Source organism: Eretmochelys imbricata, chromosome 7, assembly GCF_965152235.1.
Source record: "Eretmochelys imbricata isolate rEreImb1 chromosome 7, rEreImb1.hap1, whole genome shotgun sequence".
NCBI lineage: Eukaryota > Metazoa > Chordata > Testudines > Cheloniidae > Eretmochelys > Eretmochelys imbricata.
Genome location: NC_135578.1, coordinates 6,245,849 through 6,266,807, shown reverse-complemented (window position 1 = coordinate 6,266,807; position 20,959 = coordinate 6,245,849). Strand labels below are relative to the sequence as shown.

At 44.5% G+C, this 20,959-nt stretch overlaps 1 protein-coding gene across 1 annotated transcript in view; it reads left to right on the top strand.

Moving 5' to 3' along the window:
• ADAMTS9 (ADAM metallopeptidase with thrombospondin type 1 motif 9) overlaps positions 1-20,959 on the top strand; it is a 131,972-nt gene that overhangs the window by 26,994 nt on the left and 84,019 nt on the right. The window contains exons 7-13 of the mRNA XM_077821691.1: positions 90-214; positions 669-709; positions 836-941; positions 3,078-3,224; positions 4,511-4,652; positions 5,746-5,853; positions 16,251-16,396. Coding sequence (XP_077677817.1) covers positions 90-214; positions 669-709; positions 836-941; positions 3,078-3,224; positions 4,511-4,652; positions 5,746-5,853; positions 16,251-16,396 — 815 coding nt within the window. The remainder of the gene's footprint in view (positions 1-89; positions 215-668; positions 710-835; positions 942-3,077; positions 3,225-4,510; positions 4,653-5,745; positions 5,854-16,250; positions 16,397-20,959) is intronic.

Genomic DNA, 20,959 nt, shown 5'->3' with positions numbered 1-20,959 from the left:
TTTTTTCCTCTTTGCATTTGCCACAGGGAGTGAGCACTGAGATAAATAACTAAAATACACATTTTTGTATATATATTTTTTATGGCTAGGATGGTCCTTCAATATCTTATAATGCCCAGACAACATTAAAAAACTTTTGCCAATGGCAGCATTCCCAGAACCACCCTGAAGAAAACAATCTACCCAAACATGATACCGCTGTACTTGTTACCAGGTATATTCAGTTTTCTCATTAATAATGTAGCCATTTGAGTATCACAGTTGGAAGCGATTAATTTATAATGCATGTGATCGTCAGAAATAATTGATTTGGGGAAGCGCAGTAATGGCAATAAGTGTTTGGATTGCAACTGTTGAACTAGTGTAGCAATGGAAAGCCGTTTGGTAAATACTTATCCCTCTGTTAAATGCAACTTAGAATGGTTATAATATCCAGGACCTGATCCTAATGCCATTGAAGGAAATTGGTTAAACTCTATTTGACTTAAATAGGCAATTGAATCAGACCTCTTTGTTCAGTTCACTGATAGCTTGTGTGACAAAACCAGCTTGAGAATGTCAGCTGGAGAACCAAGAATTGCTTTTGAATTTTTTTTTTTATTTTTGCATTTGTACTGTAACTTGCGTGTACATGAAAATTAAAAGCGTCAAGTCTGTTCTGCTTTCAGACAGGATATTTGTAGAGCTCACGACAAATGTGATACATTAGGTAAGCTTAATCTATTTTTTTTTTTTTGTTTTACTCCTTTGAGGTCACAATGTTAATATGTGCTTAACTCTGAGCAATGTTTCTTTTTTTATAATACACCGTTTTGTTCTGCCCTTGCCTTTCTAGGTCTGGCTGAACTGGGCACTGTTTGTGATCCGTACAGAAGCTGCTCAATTAGCGAAGATAACGGACTAAGTACTGCTTTTACGATCGCGCATGAACTTGGCCACGTGTATGTTTTTATGCAGATAAGTTTACATTTAAATAGCCAAAGATGTATGCTAAGTGGAATTGATGCATAGCTGAGCCTAAGAAATGAGTAGGTAGGAGATGCAAGGACAAGGAGGTGAAACAGCTGGCAGCATCTGGAAGGTGGCTGAAGATGCTCCATAGCACCCAGTGGTAGCGGCATGGAGTGGCAAAGGGAAGGCCCAGCCCAGGGGGAGCACAGAATGGGTGGGATGGTGTGTCCGCGAAAGCCCCCAGCTGTGGGCGGCGATTGAGTAGGGGAGAAAAGAATGCTGCCCTTCTCATCCCCCTGCCCAAATCAAATGAACACATATCCCCTCTCAGGCCTAGCTGACTTCTAAATGCCGAGGGCGGGAGTCAGTAGTAGGGCAAGCAGTCTCCAAGCAGATCCAAGGTCTCGATGGCCTGTGGAGCTGGCCCATTTTATGTCGTAGAGCGTGCTCCGCTCACCTTGCACGCACTCCCGCTCGTCACGAGGCTGCGATGGCGTGTGGTGGAAGAGCTAAGAGTAAACATGGGCAAACCTCTCCCCTTCTGCCACCTAGCCTCAGGGCTCCTGGCACTGCGTGTTGCTCAGCCTGTCGACCCTATCCTGGTGGGTAACTTTACTGAAGTTAATGGAGTAGTTACGCCAGAGCATGAATTTAGCTTAGTGTGTTTGGCATTCGACTGAGACAGCTTCCACCAAGGCAGTGCTCATGTGGATGAGCATGACCAGCTATGAAGCTAGGATTCCCAATGCCCCCACATCCAGCTGAGCCCCCAATTGATCGTTGAAGGTAAGGACGAAAAAGAAGTGTTTTGTCTTGCAAGTGCTGGTTGTGTCATCTATCCGATGGCTACATCACCAATTAAAATAACATAGAGGCTTCAGAGGTGGGATTAGTGAGGTCTAATAAACAGGCTTAAAGCGTTTTTCATTTGGGCAATGTATATTTAAGGGCAGTTGTGTTTTTTTAATTTGATATCCTGATGGAAATCCCCAAGGTTTGGCCTTCCCCACCCCTAACTTGCAGCAGCTTACTTCACGAGCTTCATCCAAAGGAGGTGGTCCTGAAACGGAGTGCCTCTGTGTGGGAGGCAGGGGGAAGAGTTGGCTCACTGGACGAAATCTTAATGGAAATAGAAACTCGTCAGCCTTCACATTTGGATCACATCAAGTCATTTCCCCTCTTCCACTTCAAATAGCAAAGCAGCTTAAGATGTTTTGTCTCTGTTACATTTTTGCAGCATTGTTCAATCGAGTGTGTGCTGCAAATCTCACATGGGTTTATGCTGATATTGATTCTTGATGGCATTCTGTAAACCTACCAGATAAAATATAAGTTTATCCCTGGTGTGACTCCATGTAGGCAACAACATCAGTGGCAAACTTGGCCCTAGATGTCTAAAACCACAGTTCAGTTTCATTAGAAACTTTCCGCTACTAGGCTAGTGAATTCTCAGGGCTAAACTATACTAGGGACTTCAGCCATCCGTGGCTTGCAGACCCCTAGAGTAGACACACAACAATGCTGTAAAACACAATTTGCATCAGTGCTGTTTACTCTGCTTGGAACTGGGGTATTCTGCACTGATGCAGATTGCAATTTGTGTTAGCTGGATCTCTCTGCACTAGGGGTTTTCACTGGTGCAGCCCTGCTGGTGACTGGGTGCCAACAGCCATTCCCAGTACAGACAGTGCCTCAGTTTCAAACTCTGTAAGTCCAAAACGATGCCATATTTCATAACTTCACCACAGCTTGTGGAAAGCTGGGATTTACAAAGGAGCCGAAGAGAGTTAGGTGCCAAATTCTTATCGACTCTCAAATTCCCAGCCAAAGTCTTTGACTGTTTAGATTGGCTGGGGAAAATTTGTCACTGGCATAACATTGGGCCCAATCCTGTGAGGTCCAGAATGCCTGCAGGATCACGGCTACAGGTAGCAACACAGAAAACTACATCTGAGATTTACCCAAAGTGTCTGGCTTCAGAACACCTCGAGAACACACATTGCCACTTAGAGTTCTGATGTTGAAAGGTTTTGTGGACTCTGGCTATTATACACCCTATTTCTGCTGTAGTACGAGATACTGGGTCTTTAATGTGCGCTTCATTAGACTTGTTTTGCTTTTTGCAGATTTAACATGCCACATGATGACAATAATAAGTGCAAAGAAGATGGAGGGAAAAATCAACAACATGTCATGGCGCCAACGCTCAACTTCTACACCAACCCCTGGATGTGGTCAAAATGTAGTAGGAAATACATTACTGAGTTTCTAGAGTAAGACATTATATATGGGGTGGTGGTGGTATACAGACCACCTCCCTCATTTGTTACACTGAAAACGAAGGGTGCATCATTTGGAAAGGAGTTGAAGTGGGGGGGGGGTGTTGTTTACATAGTGTAGAAATACAACTTCTGAGATTCAGTCCCTGCCAGTTCGGTCTCATGATTAACTGGCAAGGAATTGCTTCTCTATGGGGAAGGCTAAGTCTTGGCCCCCATGGAAATCACTTTTAAGGAACTCATCATCTCCGCTCACCTGAGCAGCGAGTTTCCTAAGCTTTGTGACCCAGATACTGAGTTGTGTCTTAGGAGCACTTGGTACAGCTAGGAAGGCAGTTGCTAAAGCCCATGAAATCCACCTCTGCAGGCCTTGGAGCTGACCTGGAGCCGACCTGGACCCTGGAATAAATTAGAGAGGCTGTCAGGTTGCTCTGGCTTACACTGACTGCTCGTTCTGGCATCAGAAAATGACCAGGATGAAGGGGGAAAGGGGAGCTTGGCCATGCATCCTTTCCTCTGGCCATACTCCCTATGTGGGCAGCTGGGACGGGGTTAGTATATCAGCTGCTACACCTCTTTAGGATCCCCCTATGCAAAAGGAGCTTTCTGATTGCTTACTCAGGCAGCGTCAACCTGTCGGAATGGCACAAGGTTGCCCTACCGTGGCCCAGGATCCGTGCCCGTGATATCAGTCCAAAGTGCAGAGTTCTTCTGAAGTACAATGAAAAGTTTTGTATGAACGTGTCCTAGGCCTGCCCTCTTCTTCCATTGTTTTTGATGGGAGCAGGTGAAGGCCCAATGTTGTGTATAGTCAGATCTGAGAGCTTGTATCCCTCAAGTGGGCTCTTACACTGTTTGTGTAGCGGGACTATTCAATATTGCCTTTCAGTTTGCACTCACTCTTGGTACCCAAAGCATTGTGCTGTATTTCTCAGCAGCTGAAGTAGTGTATGTTAAACATGACAACACAATAACAAGGGAGAAAGCATGATCTTGTGGGTTAAGGCCCAGGCTGGGAGGAAGGCAATCTGGGTTCTTTTCACAGGTCTGTTTATAAACAGGGACCTGGTGCATACCATGTAAGCAGGGTATGCCCCTGAGCAGCCCCGTGTGTAAAATGGGTGACAGTCAAATTTTGCTACAGTGCAGGAGTCTTTGGGGACTAATTTGTTAACTTTTGTGTGGCACACAGATACTGCATTGATACATACATTAAAAAGAAATGGGCTCTGGCCCGACAAATCCCTGTTTAACCCTGTTGTTGTTCTGTTTTATTGAAGCACTGGTTATGGGGAGTGTTTACTAGACGAGCCTGTATCAAGGACTTACACTTTGCCTCAACAACTCCCAGGAGTAATTTATGATGTTAATAAACAATGCGAGTTAATTTTTGGACCAGGCTCTCAAGTCTGCCCATACATGGTAAGTGCTCTTCCACTTCTTTGTTTTGCTTGCAACATGCAAGAGGAATAAAGCTTTGCTGAGTTAGTCCCCTTACAATATATTTTGGTATCCAGGTTGTTAATTTTTGTCAGGGGAAAAAGGTGTTGCCATAACAACCACTACCCTAGGCCATCAGCAGGGTTTGACTCCAAGGCCTGTGAAGCACAAATCTCTACCACTTTCGCTGAAGGACTGCACCCAGGATCTTCAGGAGTGACTAGCGATTTTGATAGCCTCAGTCTGGAGGGGTCCCACTTGAGACACTTGAAAGAGGCTTGATTTTCACAGGGTGGGTGCTCATCACTTCCAAGGTATATCAAGTTGGGCACCTAGCCATGGAGACACCCCAAAATAATTAGTCCCTTTGGAAAATCCAGGCCCCAGATGATTACCTGGGAGCTATAACGTACAGCTGTCCTCTGTGGACCAGCCACAGAGGGGCTATTTAACATATGACTGCCCCGGAGAGAAAAGGCCTCTGTCCACCGAACAGAAGCATATCACAATGGTCCTCACTCTGTCCTGCAGCATGCCTCGCTCCTGTTCTACCTTTAAAAGGCAAAAACATTGTTCACTGCTGTTTGCTGAGACTCCCCACCCGGGTACCAGTTAGCATCAATTCCAGTGGCTATTTTTGTGTTCCATTTCGCACAGCCGACTGAAATGCTATCAGAGGGGAACAGCTTATGATCACCACTAACTTAGGTTCGACTGGAACTGGTAGCAGGAGACGGGGGGGATTTTTCATGATCGTGGTCATGATTTTGGTTCCAATACACACATGCGCAGCCCATGTTTTGTTAAAATCACCTGTTGACAGAAATTTTCCAATCAGCTCTGCTGGTAACTTGATTTCAGGTGGGCTCCACTCATCCAGGTTCAGGACTGATTTATCTTTGCGCTGAAAGGCACCCTGAGCTATTCAGTACTTCCCCTCCCAGCCCTGTTTTATATTGCACACATTCATTGTGTAAATGATGGCAGTTCTAGTGTGAAATGTCATGTGGTCAACCGTGTGCGTCACCCTTGAGCCGGGCATTACTTAATACTATGATCATTTAAATAAATGAAGCAGATGCAGTGCCGAAGACTCTGGTGCATTAACGTTGATGGAGCTCACAAAGGATGTCGTACTCAACACACACCTTGGGCTGATGGGACAGAGTGTGAACCCGGAAAGGTCTGTAATACCTGATGTTTCATCCCCTTGTAGACAAAAATGGTGTTAAAAGGCTCATAGTGTATATATCAATTAAAAGTCTCTTTCCCCCCTGAAGTTCAGTTGTATGGAGTGCAATTTACAACTGAAATTCACCCCAGGCTAATTCTATATAGCTTTGATGGAGGCAGAGCTTAATCGTGCTGGCTTGTGATATAGGAGGTAATGTTTTCTGTTCCTTGTCAGTGCTGGTGGTGTATGATGTCAAAACGATAGTGTCTCTCTAACTTGGAATTAATGTAGTAATGTGTCATCTGCAAATGCCTCTAAATTGTTCCTTATATAATGTGATTAAAATCTCCTGTTTGCCTTTATTGTGTTTTATGAAATGCATTTTGCTTTTCGAAAAGCTAATTGTACTTTATGGAATTACTTGAGCAAACTCTGAGACGTTTTCCTGTCCTATTCATTGGAAGTTTAATATGTGCAGTTGGTAATTAGTATGTTTAAAATTGGCTCCTTGCTTGGACAACTTCAGAGTAGAATACAAAGCTGGTCAAAATGTTTCATTTGAAACTTTCTTTAACAATTTTTTCACCAGAAATGGAAATGTCTGTGGGTAATGTATGATTTCAACAAAATGTTTCAGTTTGTGGTCTACATTTTTCAGTGTTCATGTGCCAAAACCTGGGGTGGGGGTAGTTTATGGGATTTTAGTTTTTTCAGGAGAACCCAACCATTTTGAAGAAAAATTTCAACCAAGACTTTTTAGCTTTTATCAGATTTTTTTGTAAGAACAAAAAACATTTCCCGAGCAGCTGTATGCTTGATGGTTTTCAAGGACTTGCGTCTTAAAAATTCACGTTTGTAACACTCTGGGTAACAATTAATGGTTATAGTTAGGGTGACCAGATGTCCCGTTTTTAAAGGGACAGTTCCGTTTTTGGGACTTTTTCTTATATTACCCCCCACCCCCTGTCCCGTTTTTTCACAGTTGCTATCTGGTCACCCTAGTTATAGTTGTCATTGCCTTGGAAGACTTGCTGTCTCTAATACTGTCTAATACAGGGATCAGCAACCTTTGGCATGCAGCCCATCAGGGAAATCCGCTGGTGGGCCGGGCTGGTTTGTTAACCTGCTGCTTCCACAGGTTCGGCCATTGTAGCTCCCACTGGCCGCGGTTCGAGGCCAATTGGGGGCTGCGGGAAGTGGCGTGGGCCGAGGGATGTGCAGGCCACCACTTCCTGCAGCCCACAATGGCCTGGAATGGCAAGCTGCGAGCAGCCGAACCTGCAGATGCTGCGGGTAAACAAATCGTCCCTGCCCACCAGCGGATTTCCCTGATGGGCCGTGTGTCAAAGGTTGCTGATTCCTGGTCTGATACATACATTCTTTTAAATGCATTTTAATTCAAATGTATTTAGGCCATATTTGACCCATATACTTTCATAAAAGAAATAGATTATTAAATTTTCTGCATTTCTGAAACCTTTCTGGTCAACATGTTTTGCTAAGGGATGATTCAAGGCAATGGGCATAACGTATCATTGTACTTTTCTTTCTGATGGAAGAGCACAGGCACAGAAATTGTACGTCTTCTCATGCATCCATGCAGGGGACGGTGTCATGGGAATATCCTTGATATTCCCATTTTTATACTGCTCTTTGGAGCTGTGTGAGACTGGGCTCAGTCTACCGTTCTAACCGATTTTAATCACTTTTCCGTGAGGGTTCCCCCTTGTTCAGAGAGTCGACCTAAGGCCTGTGCGTCATGGCGATCAATTTGAACCCGATTCCGATGACGTAAGTGGAACTTCAGTGGTGTGTAGACCTTGTGGTAGCCCACTGCATCAGGGTGAATTTCACCCTTTAACAGGCATCCGGGCTTGATCTTGAAAAAACTACCGTGTGTAGCTCCTACCCCAGTGAGTTGCATTTCAGCGACTTCATTCATTACTGCTCACAATACAAGCCTAATAGATAATGCCTTACTACTCTGTGTGCATATAAGATGTGCTACTGGGTCTGTATTGCACTGTAGTAAATAAAGAAGCTGTATTGCACTCAGACAGGGTAAGAATTAATGACAGGAAAATTAAAGTTAATATCTCCCATGGACTTCAGTGGGACCGCTCAAAGTCGCGGGGGAGGGGGAGCACTAATCCCAATAGTAACTATTTTCATGGTCAGTCCTGGTAAAAATCATGAGAAGTCACAAGTCCCATAATGCCGAATCTGGAAGTAGCCCAGTCACACACAAGGTGAGCAGGGAGAAAGGCATCTAAGTACCTTTGTAGATCTGGGCCTAAATCCCACTTTTAGGCCCCGCTGTGAGCCACAAAACTCGCACTCAGCTGCCGTGCACTCCTGTAGGGGCCTCGACTTACTTGCACCCAAGTTTTCAGGGTAGAACTTCCCTGGGCCCTGAGGTTTCTGCCTCTGGTCATGCACGTGGCTGCTTCTCTCCAGGTGCCTGGATGGATGCCTATTTTCCGCCCAAGTCCCAGCGCAATCCACAAAGCAGGATGCAGTAGGCAGAGGACTACCTAGCTCACCCGTGGGGCCCAATCCGGTAGGGCTCCCTGCTCAGAGTTAACCTACTGGATTGGGTCCCATTCAAAATCGAGGTGGTAATGACGGTGATGGTGCTTCATCTGATATTTTTTTAGCTTAGTGGTTAGAGCACTTACCTGGGTTGTGAGAGACCTGGCTTCAATTCCCCCCCTCAGGCAGAGGGGAAGAAAAGATTTGAACAGGGGTCTCCCAGCTCTCGGGAGCATGCTCTAACCACTGAGCTATGGGATAGTCTGATGTGGGGCTCTCTCATCAAGTTGTGGCACTGTATATAAACACTGGAGACTGGACTGTGGGTCCAGCTTACTGCTTTCCAGCTGGGTGCCCAAACCCCGTGGCTTTAGAATCATCCTGTCTCTTTGTGTATTGGGATTAAAAAATTCAAAACAAAATCCAGAAATTATAGTCGCATTCCTAATGAATCACAGATGCAAAAAGAGGCCATCCAAACCTCCTCAGCCCAAAATATGTGCCTGAAAATGAAGTCAGGCCAGTGTCCCCCCCGGCCCATGCCATCCCCCGTTCCTCCAATCACAATTCTTTTTTTTTTTCCTCTGCCCTAGCCAGCTACTGAATAGCTGCGCAAATTGTGGGAATCAGCCTTTCAGGTGTGATGTTGCAGGCCCGAAGACAGGCCAAACAGCCACTCTGCCACAGTGGCATAAAATCACTGCATTCACAACTCCCGTACACAGCAAATGCCCGTTCTTCCTCATGGAGGCAGATGCCGAGGCCTCTGGTGTCTGAAAAAAGTCTAACGGCAATTGTCCATAAGTCTGGCCATGCATGGGGAGGAACCCTCTGTTCTGAAGCCAGGAAATCTCTACTGGGCATATTCTGCCTGTCTGCCTCTCCCTCCCTCCCAGTGACTCTTTCACTATTTAGCCACAGTGGAACAGCTTGAACAGGAGAGACTGAGGGAGTCCCTCCCCACATCTGACTATCTCATAGCACTCTCCTGGGAGACCCCTATTCAAATCCTTTCTCCTCCTCTGCCTGAAGGGGGAATTGAACCTGGGTTTTCCGCATCCTAGGTGAGTGCTCTAACCAGTGGGCATTACCACCGCTGCTTTGTATACAGCGAGGCACCTAACTCATTCTTGCAAGGAACGACACTGGCGGCTAAGTGTCCAGGAGAGGGGTTCCTGGCTGTGGATCACTAGCATTGATAGGCCCAGACCAGACTTAGGGGCCTATCCCCATAAGGCAGTGGAGTTTGGGATACACCCCTCTCCTCAGCATCTCCCATTGGTGGGTCCTTACCTAGCATGCTGGCTTTTTGCAGATCACACTCTAAGGCACCTATCTCTCTCCATTCATAGAATAGGGAGTCTGGCTATGTGGGTCGCATTGTTGTTCCTGTGATTTTTCTAACCACCTAAAAATTAGGTGTCATGACTCTGAGCATCACAATGCCTTAGTCACTTTGTGGATCTGGGCCAAAGGGCCTTATAGAAAAGGGGGAGGAGGGAGCATCTCTGAATTTTGGTCTGATTTACCCTTCCAAAGTTTGGATCAGCAAAAAAATCCTTCCTCGTATTTCGCTGCATCTTTTAAAACACTGATGTACAAAATCTGGAGTTAATTTCTTTGGAATGAGTAGCTATTTTTGTACTAAGCTATGATGTGGCCAGCAGCCTTGTATGTTCAGTAATGCTTGGCCTCAAGTCGCCTTGTTTAAAGTCTGTTATATATGGGTTGGCAGAGAAAATAAAGTGCCATTTTTTTAAGGGAAATATCTTTGGAAACCAAAGAGCTTGCCTGTCCAAACAGAGATAAAACAACTCAGATATCTCATCCCCCACCTTAAATCTTATTCCTAAATCAAAGCTCTGTATGTAACAGAGGAGTATTAACTTATACATATTTTGAATATGAGAGCACTGAAGTTGACACCAAATTAAATCAAGTAATAATCCATCTTCAGTTTTTGGCCTTTGCTAGGTGAATACTTGTGATGATCATTTACTTTTGTTTCACAGCATTGCTGTCACCGATTTTAAAATAAGCGATTGTGTTCCCAATGCAAAAAAAGAGGCTTATAAACTTAGATCCATATCTCTTGCGGTTTTAGAGTCTATTTCAAAAATTGCAAAAAGCATAGAATTACAGCTGTGGTTGCTTTTTTTTGCAACCAGAAGAGGCATAATCATGATTTTTGGTTTCTTGTTTAGGACAGTAGGTAGTCATATAGGCTATGCATGCATGAAGTCTTGGAACACTTGTCTGGCCCCTGCCTATCTAGTCAGTAGCAAGTCACCTGATGCATAGATTGGGTGAATTATCTAGGAGTCTCTTGGAGAGACAAAGGAAAGTGGACTCTGTTATAATGCCTCCCTCCACCATCACGACCTCCCTTTGTGAAATTATGTCTGCGTAAATTATTTCGAAGTTGGTCTAGACATTAATTAGTGGATTAACAACAGCACTTCCACTCATTCCATAAGGCATGGAAATAGGCCCCTAGGAAAGAAAGCTCTGGCAGACACTGTATGTTTTTCTGTTTTAATTCATGTGTTTCCAAAACACAAAAATAATATTTAAAGATCGATGTAAAACAAACAAAAAAAGACATGAAAGTTACACAACTTGAATATTCACAGTATGTTTCCAAGAAACACAACTCTATTTCCTTAATTTAATCTTGCTGTTTATTAAAGTGGAACATCCTTCTCTTTCTTTCCTTAATGATGTGCTATTTATGACCACAAATCCTGAAATTCTGAACATAATCAATAGTGTAATTTCCTGGCAGAGTTCTGTGTCCTTAGCCATCAGATGGGAAGCTTGTAAGTCATGTCAAGCTCTGTTAGTTGCCTACATTCATAAGTTATTCAGTCTGCTTCACTGGGTCACTGGTGCCAAGCCTGTGTGTGGCAGGATATTTCACGGCCGAAGTCAACATTTCTGCAGGAAGTCTCTCCTCTGGGACAGTGCTGCCATCTTGATGCCACATGTCTCTTTACTTTGATAACAGCTGCTGACCCTTTGTGCCTCTGAAAACAACCCAAGATAGGACCCCATCCCGCAGTGCTTAGACCCTGGAAACTTCAGTGGCGGCGATGTATGAATCAGACGGCAGGGTTGGGCCGACAATGGAGAAACAGACGTCGTAGGACTTTTTAATAAAACAGGCTGTACTGCGGCAGGCTCTTATTAAACAATATGGCCCTTGGTAACCAAGCCTGCACAGGAAGGCAAACCCAGGGCATGCTGTAGACTAGAGGACAAGCTCGCCTTCAAATGAATCCAGCAAATAGACCCCATCCCAAATAGTAAGCAGCTAGCCAAACACACCTAGGACCAACTTGCTTCATTAGCAAGTGGCAGGCAGGCAGAGCTGTAGGGAAGAGATCTCTGTTAAATGTGCTGAGGGACCAGTGTTTATATAAGCCTAGTATGGTAGCAGCTGGCCCTGACTTGTGTTTCTGAGCCCCTGGTGCCATACTAAACTAGCTCCCTCCTGAAACTTGACTATATTTCTCCAAAAAGAAAAGGAGTACTTGTGGCACCTTAGAGACTAACCAATTTATTTGAGCATAAGCTTTCGTGAGCTACAGCTCACTTCATCGGATGCATATTTCTCTAGTTCCACTCCTTATCCCGCACAGCAAGCCAGTGTGTGTGTGCAATGTTCTTGCTAACGGAGAAAGATTTGGTCATGCGTTTTTGCAGCGCATGGTGTGGGATGTGTATGTGCAGGTGAGAGAGAAGATCATACTGTGATTCATCCAATTCCTATTTATTGTCCTCCCATGGACGGAAGTAGATTGACATGCCTGGGCGGTACAGTGGGGACCCTGAGCCTGCAGACACCTGCTGGCCATTGGAACGAGACCTTAATAGTTTGTTTTCCTGGCTGCCAGTGTAACCTGACGCAGCGCGATCAGCAGGATTTGAACCCAGGAACTCTCCTGCTTTAAAAGCATGAATCTCTCCTATTTAAACTCAAGGTGTAGGAGCCTAAGTATGCTTGCCTCTGATATTCTGTAGCAGAGAGAACTCCTGCTGGCATTCCTGTTCCATCAGAGGAGGGAAACTGATTGCAGGGAGGATGGAGGAGTTGAGAGGATGAAGTTTGCTCTCTCTAATTCAATGATACTTCCCCATTGGGGTGGGTTTTTTTGTTTTTTTTTGGTTCTGACATGGTGTTGTTCAGGATGAGTAAAAACTAGCCGGGGCAGTGAGAGGGGAAACCTCTTTTCAGATTTTTTTCTCGAGATTGCACAGAGCTTTTCCATGGAGTTTTGACTGGATAATTCTGCAGAAATTTTTGAAACTCCCCACGGGTTCTCTGTGGCCGTAGTGATCAGTCACAAATTAAATATGAAATGAACAGAGACCGTGTGCCAGAGAAACCGGGGTACATCAACAAATTCTGACTCCCATTACCATGGAGACCATTCCATTTCGGTTTCTTTTCGTGCCAGTCCAGCCTCAGCAGCAATCTAGCAATGTCTGTTGACACAGCATTCATTTGATGAATGGTTTGTGATTTGTCTAAATATTTGAGCAGTGCTACTTTAGTTACGGGCGTGGCAGCATTTTCACTGCAAGGTCTGTTTTATGATAGGCTTACGACTCCCCGGTTTAAAGGCCCAATCCAACCACCACCGATTTTTAATGGGAGTTGAACTGGGCCCTACATTTTCTTTAGGTTTAACATTGGATTTTGCAGATGGCCAGAGCACAGAACAGGGAGGTGAGAATTTCCGGGCTCTGTAACCAGCTCTGTGGGCTTGTGCAAAGAGCTTTCTGTGCCTCGCTTTCCTCATCCACAAGCTAACTGGATTGAGGTGGGATGTTCTAGGTGAATTTGCTGGCCAGCGTTAGCCAGGAGGTTGGATTAAACGGTCACAACAGTCTGAGAAAAGGGAGTGGTCACATTGCTTTCGCTACTTCATGGGGCTGTTTATGAAGAATCATGAGTTACTGTTTGCAAAATATTTTTGTAAACTATTTGTTTTTCTGTCATTAAACGCTCAATCCAGGTATGATCATTTTTGTTATACAACTACAGTCTTTATTCCTGCATAATTATTACCTCACAGCCCTAGTCATGGATTGTGCTAAGCACTGCACAGACAGCGAACAAACAGTGATTTCAATAGGTTTTTGCTTCAGTAAAGTGCTCAGATTGTGCCTGAAATGTGATATAAAACTAATCAGCTATTTTTAAAGGGCAACAAAAATTGCATCGTAGTGATTTTGAAGGTGCCACCCACCATTCCTTGCTGTCTGAGATATGCAGAGTGCTTTACACACAAGCATTCATGGAAAACAGGAGCCATCTTGTTAGGATGAAACCTCTTGCTGATCCCTTTATAAATGCCCAGAAACAGGGACTGTCACTTTCTGAGAAGAATTTTGTGCAAAATCCTTGAGTTTCAAGAAGCTGTCGCGATGTTGGAGGAATAGCCGTATGCGTTGCAGTGGCGCTGAAAAATCCATGGATCTCGAACGAAGTTGATGGAGGGTGTTTGATTTATTTTTAGCCCCAAAGCAAGTAAGCACCTGTGGGAATCTCATTGATTTCCCATGAATAGGGACTGACTGCTGAACCAGAATCACATTTAACACTACTGCCAATAAAGTGGAAATTTTTTTTTAAACATTCAAATACTTTACAGGTTTCAGAGTAGCAGCCGTGTTAGTCTGTATTCTCAAAAAGAACAGGAGGACTTGTGGCACCTTAGAGACTAACCAATTTATTTGAGCATAAGCTTTCGTGAGCTACAGCTCACTTCATCTTTTCAAATACTTTAAGCACTCCCCATTAAGAAATGCATTGATCAGGCTATTAGCTTGCAATCCTTCAAACACTTATGAATGTGAATTGTTTTACACAAGTAACTGGGGGCTTGTCTACACTTACCAGGGGTTTGACACGCGGCGATCGATGCATCGGCGGTCAATTTAGTGGGTCTATTGAAGACCTGCTAAATCGACCGCCGATCGCTCTCCCGTTGACTCGTAGACTCCACCTGAACAAGACGTGCAAGGGAGTGTCTCCAGTCGACATCGCGTAGTGTGGGGCCCGTGATAAGTAGATCTAAGTACGTCAACTTCAGCTGCATTGTTCACATAGCTGAAGTTGCATATCTTAGATCGATCTCCCCCCATAGTATAGACAAGCCTGGGACTACTTGGTTGCATAAAGCTACTCACATATAGAAGTGTTTTCAGGATCAGGGCCCTATGTCATCCCACTCTTCTTATGTGTTGGAACCTAGGTGATATGCATCCGTTTTTCAAAAACCCCTTCAGTACTCCAAGGCAACAGGATGCGTTGCAGACAAACTGGTAGCCTTAGCTTTGGTTTCCTTTCCCATCCCCCACACTCTAGGCTCTGGAGTATTGGTTTTAATGTGAAAATAGGATATAGCAAATACCCACGTTTATAGATTTTAAGTCCAGAAGGGATCATTAGGGTCACTGTGTCTCTCCCCCTCCCCCCACCCCGCATAGCACGGGCTGTAGAATTTGATCCAGTAGTTTCTGTGCGGGAGCATTTATTGAGCCCAATAACTTGTGGTGGGATTAGACAGAGCGTGTCTTTTGGAAAGACATCCAGTCTCCAATGAACAGCACCAATTGTGAGAGGAACTGATCACTTCCCTGGGCGAGTTATGTCAGTGGTTAATTACCCTCCATGTTAAAAAGCACAAAAGGGTCCTGGTCCCCGAGCAGGGCTTCTAGGGGCTATGGGAAGACAAAATTCACGAGGGGTGAAATCCTGTCCCCCTTGAAGTTTCACCATAGAATTCAGGGGATTTGATTCTCAGGCCTTGTCCACACTAGAGAGGGTTTGCCATGCCTGTATAGCTCTACCAGCCAGCCCTCCTAATGGAGGCATGGCTTAGAGCGGCAAAAGATGCGCTCCCACAAAAGACTTTTTTTTTGCCAGTGTAACTGCACCTGTTCTAGGGCTTTTGCTGGCACAGCTGCAAGGGCTGGGGGGAGTAATTTTGTTTTTCACACTCGGACCTGATGTAGCTATGCCAACAAAACTTTTACATGGAGATCAGGCCTGGGGGAGTAAAATGATGTGGAAAAAGTGTTCTGGGGGTGGAGAAACCCCACTTGTTTTTATTTACCATTTTTATTGGCCTACTTTTCTTATGTTTTCCCTTCCCTTTATTCTGGCAGTTTCTAGAGTTCAGGGAACTTTTCTTTCTTTATATTCCTGCTCTTCTGTCTCTTTTTACTGACCCATTGTGGCTCTTATCTGATTTTCTGGCTACAGGCTAAGTAGCTTTTTTTCAAAAGCCGTCACTCCTAGTGTTGCTTTACAGTTCAGGATCAGTAAACAGGGGGTATTTTGCGGCTGGGGTAGCTGTTATCCGTTTCTCTATAAATCACTCTTCTGGCCTCTGCAATCTGTCTGGTCTTCACCTTTTAAGGATGCAAAAGTTTTGAACCTGCTGTTTCACCTTAATCTCATGCAGAGCAGTATAATGCCATGTGACCTGCTCTTATTGTTACTGAAGTCAGAAAAGCCCGTAAGCATGTGTCCTAAGGTTACAGCTAAGCATGTAGTGGTTTCCTGAGTTGGGACTTGTGAGTTTCATCCTTGATTTCAATGAGGGCAGGTTCAGACACCGGGGATTTTAAGCACTCTAGCATTTAAAAATGTTTTCCCAAGTTTTTGAGCCGGTGTGATGAACAGTAAGTGAAGGCTTCTTTTGCAAAATGTTCCTCTTCTTGTGAATGTAGCTGTTGAGAAAAGGCAGGCAAATGAACATGGGCTGAAGACCGAGGGGGAAATTGGATTGTTAACTTCTAAAATGTCAATATTCTGTAATGGAAAAGAGTCATTCTGTGATGCTCTCTCTTGCATACAGCACTGCAAGTATGGTGTATGTGTCCCCAAGGAGCGAGAGGCGCCGGTAACAGATGGAGCGTGGGGATCGTGGAGTCCCTTTGGAAGCTGTTCAAGAACCTGCGGTGGTGGCATAAAAACTGCAGTTCGAGAATGCAACAGGCCTGAGTGAGTACAAAAGCATTGAAAAACCTACTGGTTTGACCGCTCGAGCGGTGACACTGACGCTGGATTGGGGGCCCAAACTGACCAAAATATTGACTGGGCCACCCAGATCTAAATATTTTAAGAGAGGTGGTGGGCTGCTCGAAAACATTGGCCTGACTCTGCTCCAGATGACTCAGAGTTTTAAGATACCAACCAAATGTCCACCTAGCGCTACTGTGTGAATCAAGTTCCTTCCACAAACACTTCATTAAGCCCTTTTATGCTTTTACATGTGAGCTGGCACAGATTAGACAAGCTCTGTGGAAATCTGGAACCTGTTTGTTTATTTATTTATTTTTTAAAAAAAAGCATTTAAAGATGTTTATCATAAACGTGTCAAGCAAATTCATATGCCCTTTGAAATCACAGGGAATTTTGCCATTGACTTCAATAGGATCAATACCTGACCTGTAGAATGTTAGCAGCTGGTTTGAAAACAATCCGTTTAACGCAGTGACTGGGCTGATTTCTGCCTTACCGCCTGCACTCAGTCATTGTGAGTGATGAGGAGAGGAAGGGATCATCTGGGGCTCTGATTTGGGGTGGGCAGGAGAGTGTGTTCTGCTGAGTTGGCTGAAAACAGGAATTTGAAAAGGCAAAGTAAGAGTTGAGTGAGCACTTCAAGGCAGAAATCATTCTACTTTCTTGCCGGTAGTGTCAGAAAGGTTATTGCCAAGGAAATTGGCATTAGCAGTGGGTCCGTGTCAGGTTTTGCATCAGCTCTTTGAAGTCTGTGGTAGATGAGTGTTAATTGAGGAAGGGAGGTTTAGACCAGGGACGCTGGCGTTAGAGTGATACCTGGAGATTGCTCCGTTTGTGTGAGCAAATGTCACAGTAAAGGAAAGGCTGAGGGCAAGGGAATTGGACGTCGACAAGCTCGTTAAAATAATGCTGAGCACAACGCCAGAAACACAAACATCAGAGCGTCCTCACTCCTGACGGCCTCCGCCAGTTTTGCAACAACTGAGCAATGCAGAAACTGGGTGGCTCTTCACAGGTAAAATATAATTCCATGTGTGCAAAGGATGCTCAAAGCAGCCATCCAGCCAAACACTCAGACCTTTCTGATGAACGACATTCCTGGTGGGATGGAGCACTAGGAAGCTGGATGGATAGATTCTCTGGTAAGAAGTCTCCTGGACCTCAAAGCCTAGCCTCTTCAACACTACCTCCTTCTGCAATTCAGAAGTTAAATTGTGTGTATTTGCAAACATAGTTGTAGGCTGGCATTTTCAAAAGTACCAAAGTGAGTTAGGCCAGTGGTTCTCAAAGCCAGTCTGCCACTTGTTCAGGGAAAGCCCCTGGCACGCCGGACCGGTTTGTTTACCTGCCGCGTCCGCAGGTTCGGCTGATCGCGGCTCCCTCTGGCCGCGGTTCGGTGCTCCAGGCCAATGGGGGCTGTGGGAAGTGGCGCAGGCCAAGGGACATGCTGGCTGCCCTTCCTGCAGCCCCCATTGTTCTGGAGTGGCGAACTGTGGTCAGTGGGAGCCGCGATCGGCTGAACCTCTGAACACGGCAGGTAAACAAACCCATCCGGCGTGCCAGGGGCTTTCCCTGAACAGGCGGCGGACTGGCTTTGAGAACCACTGAATAAGGCGACAGCGCCCATTGAAAACCAGTGGGAGCTGGGTGCTTAACAATCTAATGCACTTTTAAAAACACCACCCATAGTGCAGTCAGTTGTGCTTATTTTCCTGGATTTCTTTCGAGAGCATTGTAACTCCCATTGTCCTCCCCTTGAACCCACCATGAAGTCTCCACAGAGGTTTGTTTTTTTTTTTTCTCTTAGGCTGGCCCACGGAGGTTTTACGGTGACTTTGTTTTGCCATTTAAATTTGATATCATGATGGATGTGGGCTGCAAGGACCTACATTCTCCTCATGAGATTTTTGTGATGTGCAAGTGAGTGAGACAAGTGAATAAGGTTAGAAAGAAAGAAAGAAAGAAAACCTCTGCATAGCCTCTCACCCTCATTTTAAAACTCACATTCTTCCCCCCTTTTCAAAATGTTCTTTTCTAAAATATCGACTGGCACTAGTCTAGCTGAAAAGCAGTTTTATTCCTAAATGTTTTGACTGTGTTCTGACATCCTATAAAAACAATAACAAACAACCTAAGTTTCTGAAGTCAGATCCAAATGACTTTTTATTTGCCCTTGTATATTAAAAAAAGACTTCACATTTGTAAACAGATTTTTTTTTTATATGAGCATACAGGTTGGCGCCTTGAATGCCAATGAAATGGTCTGTTATACTGACTGTGTGAAGAGCCTCTCAAATCCAACATTTAAAATGGAAAAAGCCCAGTAACTCTTAGTTGGAGTCCTGCTCCTGCCTCTGTCTATAATATGTTCTGACACCTACATGGTTGAGCACTTTGTAGAACAGTAGGAAGCTGTAAGCCTACGACAGGCAAGCAGACTGTGTTTTGACATGCACTCAGAGGAATGTATTAGCTGCCCAGACCAGCCCCTTCACCTGGGCAATCCAGGCTGGATGGTAACGCTAAAGCCAACTGCTGCAGCATATCACAGACGGTATCTGTATTGATGGCACAGTGTGTCAAAGAAAGGCACAGTTGCAGTAACAGCAGAAGGAAGCATAGCTCTTAGGACATCAGCACAGGGGGCCCCATTTGCAGGAAAGGCTGTTTGGATCTCAGCATCATCCCTGTCTGTGGTTTTAGCCAGATCTGCATTTCTGGTATGTCACAGGAGTAGCTATGTGTGTTGAAAGCTGGCTGAGTTTGGCATGTAAGCATATCTACAAATAAATGTGCCGAGCCGCTTAACTGCTGAGCTGCTGGCAATACGGTTAGCTCGTAATAGAGCTACAGATTAAAACACTTCTGAGCTTTCCCCGTTGAAATGTGTTCAGTCTTTTTTTGGGAAAGGGGTGGTCAGATCGGGTTTTCAAAAGGTGGCCTCTGTTGGCGTGCATGCCATCTCTTTCCAAATTTCTGTGTAGTCTCACTTGAGTACAAAAGCTCCACTCCACACACCCTCACAAAGCCCATCATTTGCCTGCACAAGTGATTGGGTGCACAGAGTTTTGTGCATTGAACTGCATGCAGGTGGAGACCGGGTTCATACCCATTGGGAAGACCCGACCCTCGTGGGTCAGGTTTTGATGCATGTAAAATGGAAGTCTAGCCCTATAGTGAAATATTTGGTCAGGAAGATGGCATGCTGGCAACATTTTAGCTTGAAACATGCAACGCTAAAAAGATCAGTCCCGTTAGTGGAAAACATTGTGGGTGTTTCTGTATATTGCCTCTCTTTGTGTGCCTGTTTGCAAATGCAGTGACCTTTGATGCATATCATAGAATTTGCACGCTCAGAACCCCTTTTGTGTATGCCCCGTCAAGTGTTGCACATGTAAATTATGTCACTTGTGCCCACAAAGGTGTTGCACATGCATAAGTGCACTTCGTATAATAACTCGGGACAGTGGGGTTGTGTCCAGCTCTCCTGAAGCAGAACGTAATCACGCTGATGCCTTGAGAGGTAAGTGTGAAAAATAATAAAGCTTAGCATTTACATAGGGTGTATTATATAGTCAAAACAAGTCAGTGTGGGAGCACAGAGGAGAACCCAGGTCTGTCTCCTAGTGTGATTTGTTAGGCCACGTACTGAAATGGAAGGATCTTTGAATCTCTAGCAGGGATTTAGCTGGGTGTGGGTGGGTGTGTGGAGCAGAGTTGGGAAGGGAATATTGCTAGACTGGAGAAACAGTCCACAACAGAAGTTACCTGCTAGTACAGATGCTTCAGAAATGGTAGGGTTACGCATAGAATGAGCAGGTTTGTATGCATGAATTACTTCATTTTCCATCATCTGCCACTTGTTGATGGCTGTCCATAAAAAAGTATTCCACCGTGCTGGTTGAGAATGGCTAATGCGCCAGTATTTCTTCATGGCATTAAAAATGTCACATGTTATTGGTGAAAATCCATGTCTGAAAATATTTTATATGAAACTGATTTCCTGGTCAGGGTCAGCCATCTCAGTTTTACCAGGCTCTGTTAAAGTTTTTCAAGTGTGTCTCAAAAATTATCAGAGTGGTTTGGGGCTAGTTTGAAAAAAAAAATCAATGTAAGCGTGTTTAAGCCTCCAATACTAGCAGAAGGGAAATTTAATAGCAAAGTTACGAAGCTGACAGATCATGGCAAGTTTTAGCATTCTTTGCTTTATGGTAGGTTCTTGTATGCAGTATATTATCTCTAATCTCAAATATCATGTCTAAAAAATGTAATTGCTTAAAGGTCTAATTGTATGGGGGGGGGTGTTGAAGTGGTTAGTATTACATATGACAAGAATCCTGCATATTCTTGTTTACTACCTTAATATGAAAAAACACATTTTCTGTTCATGATATCTGTTTATAATGGGAGCATTATGCTTTAAAGAGTCATAGCTGCAATGTATTTCTCTCTTTAAAACATACACGGGCAGAGGGTTTGCATAATTTAAGGCCATCATGAAATTGTAGTACTGCCTTTGCAATGTAAATGGAAAATAGTTTC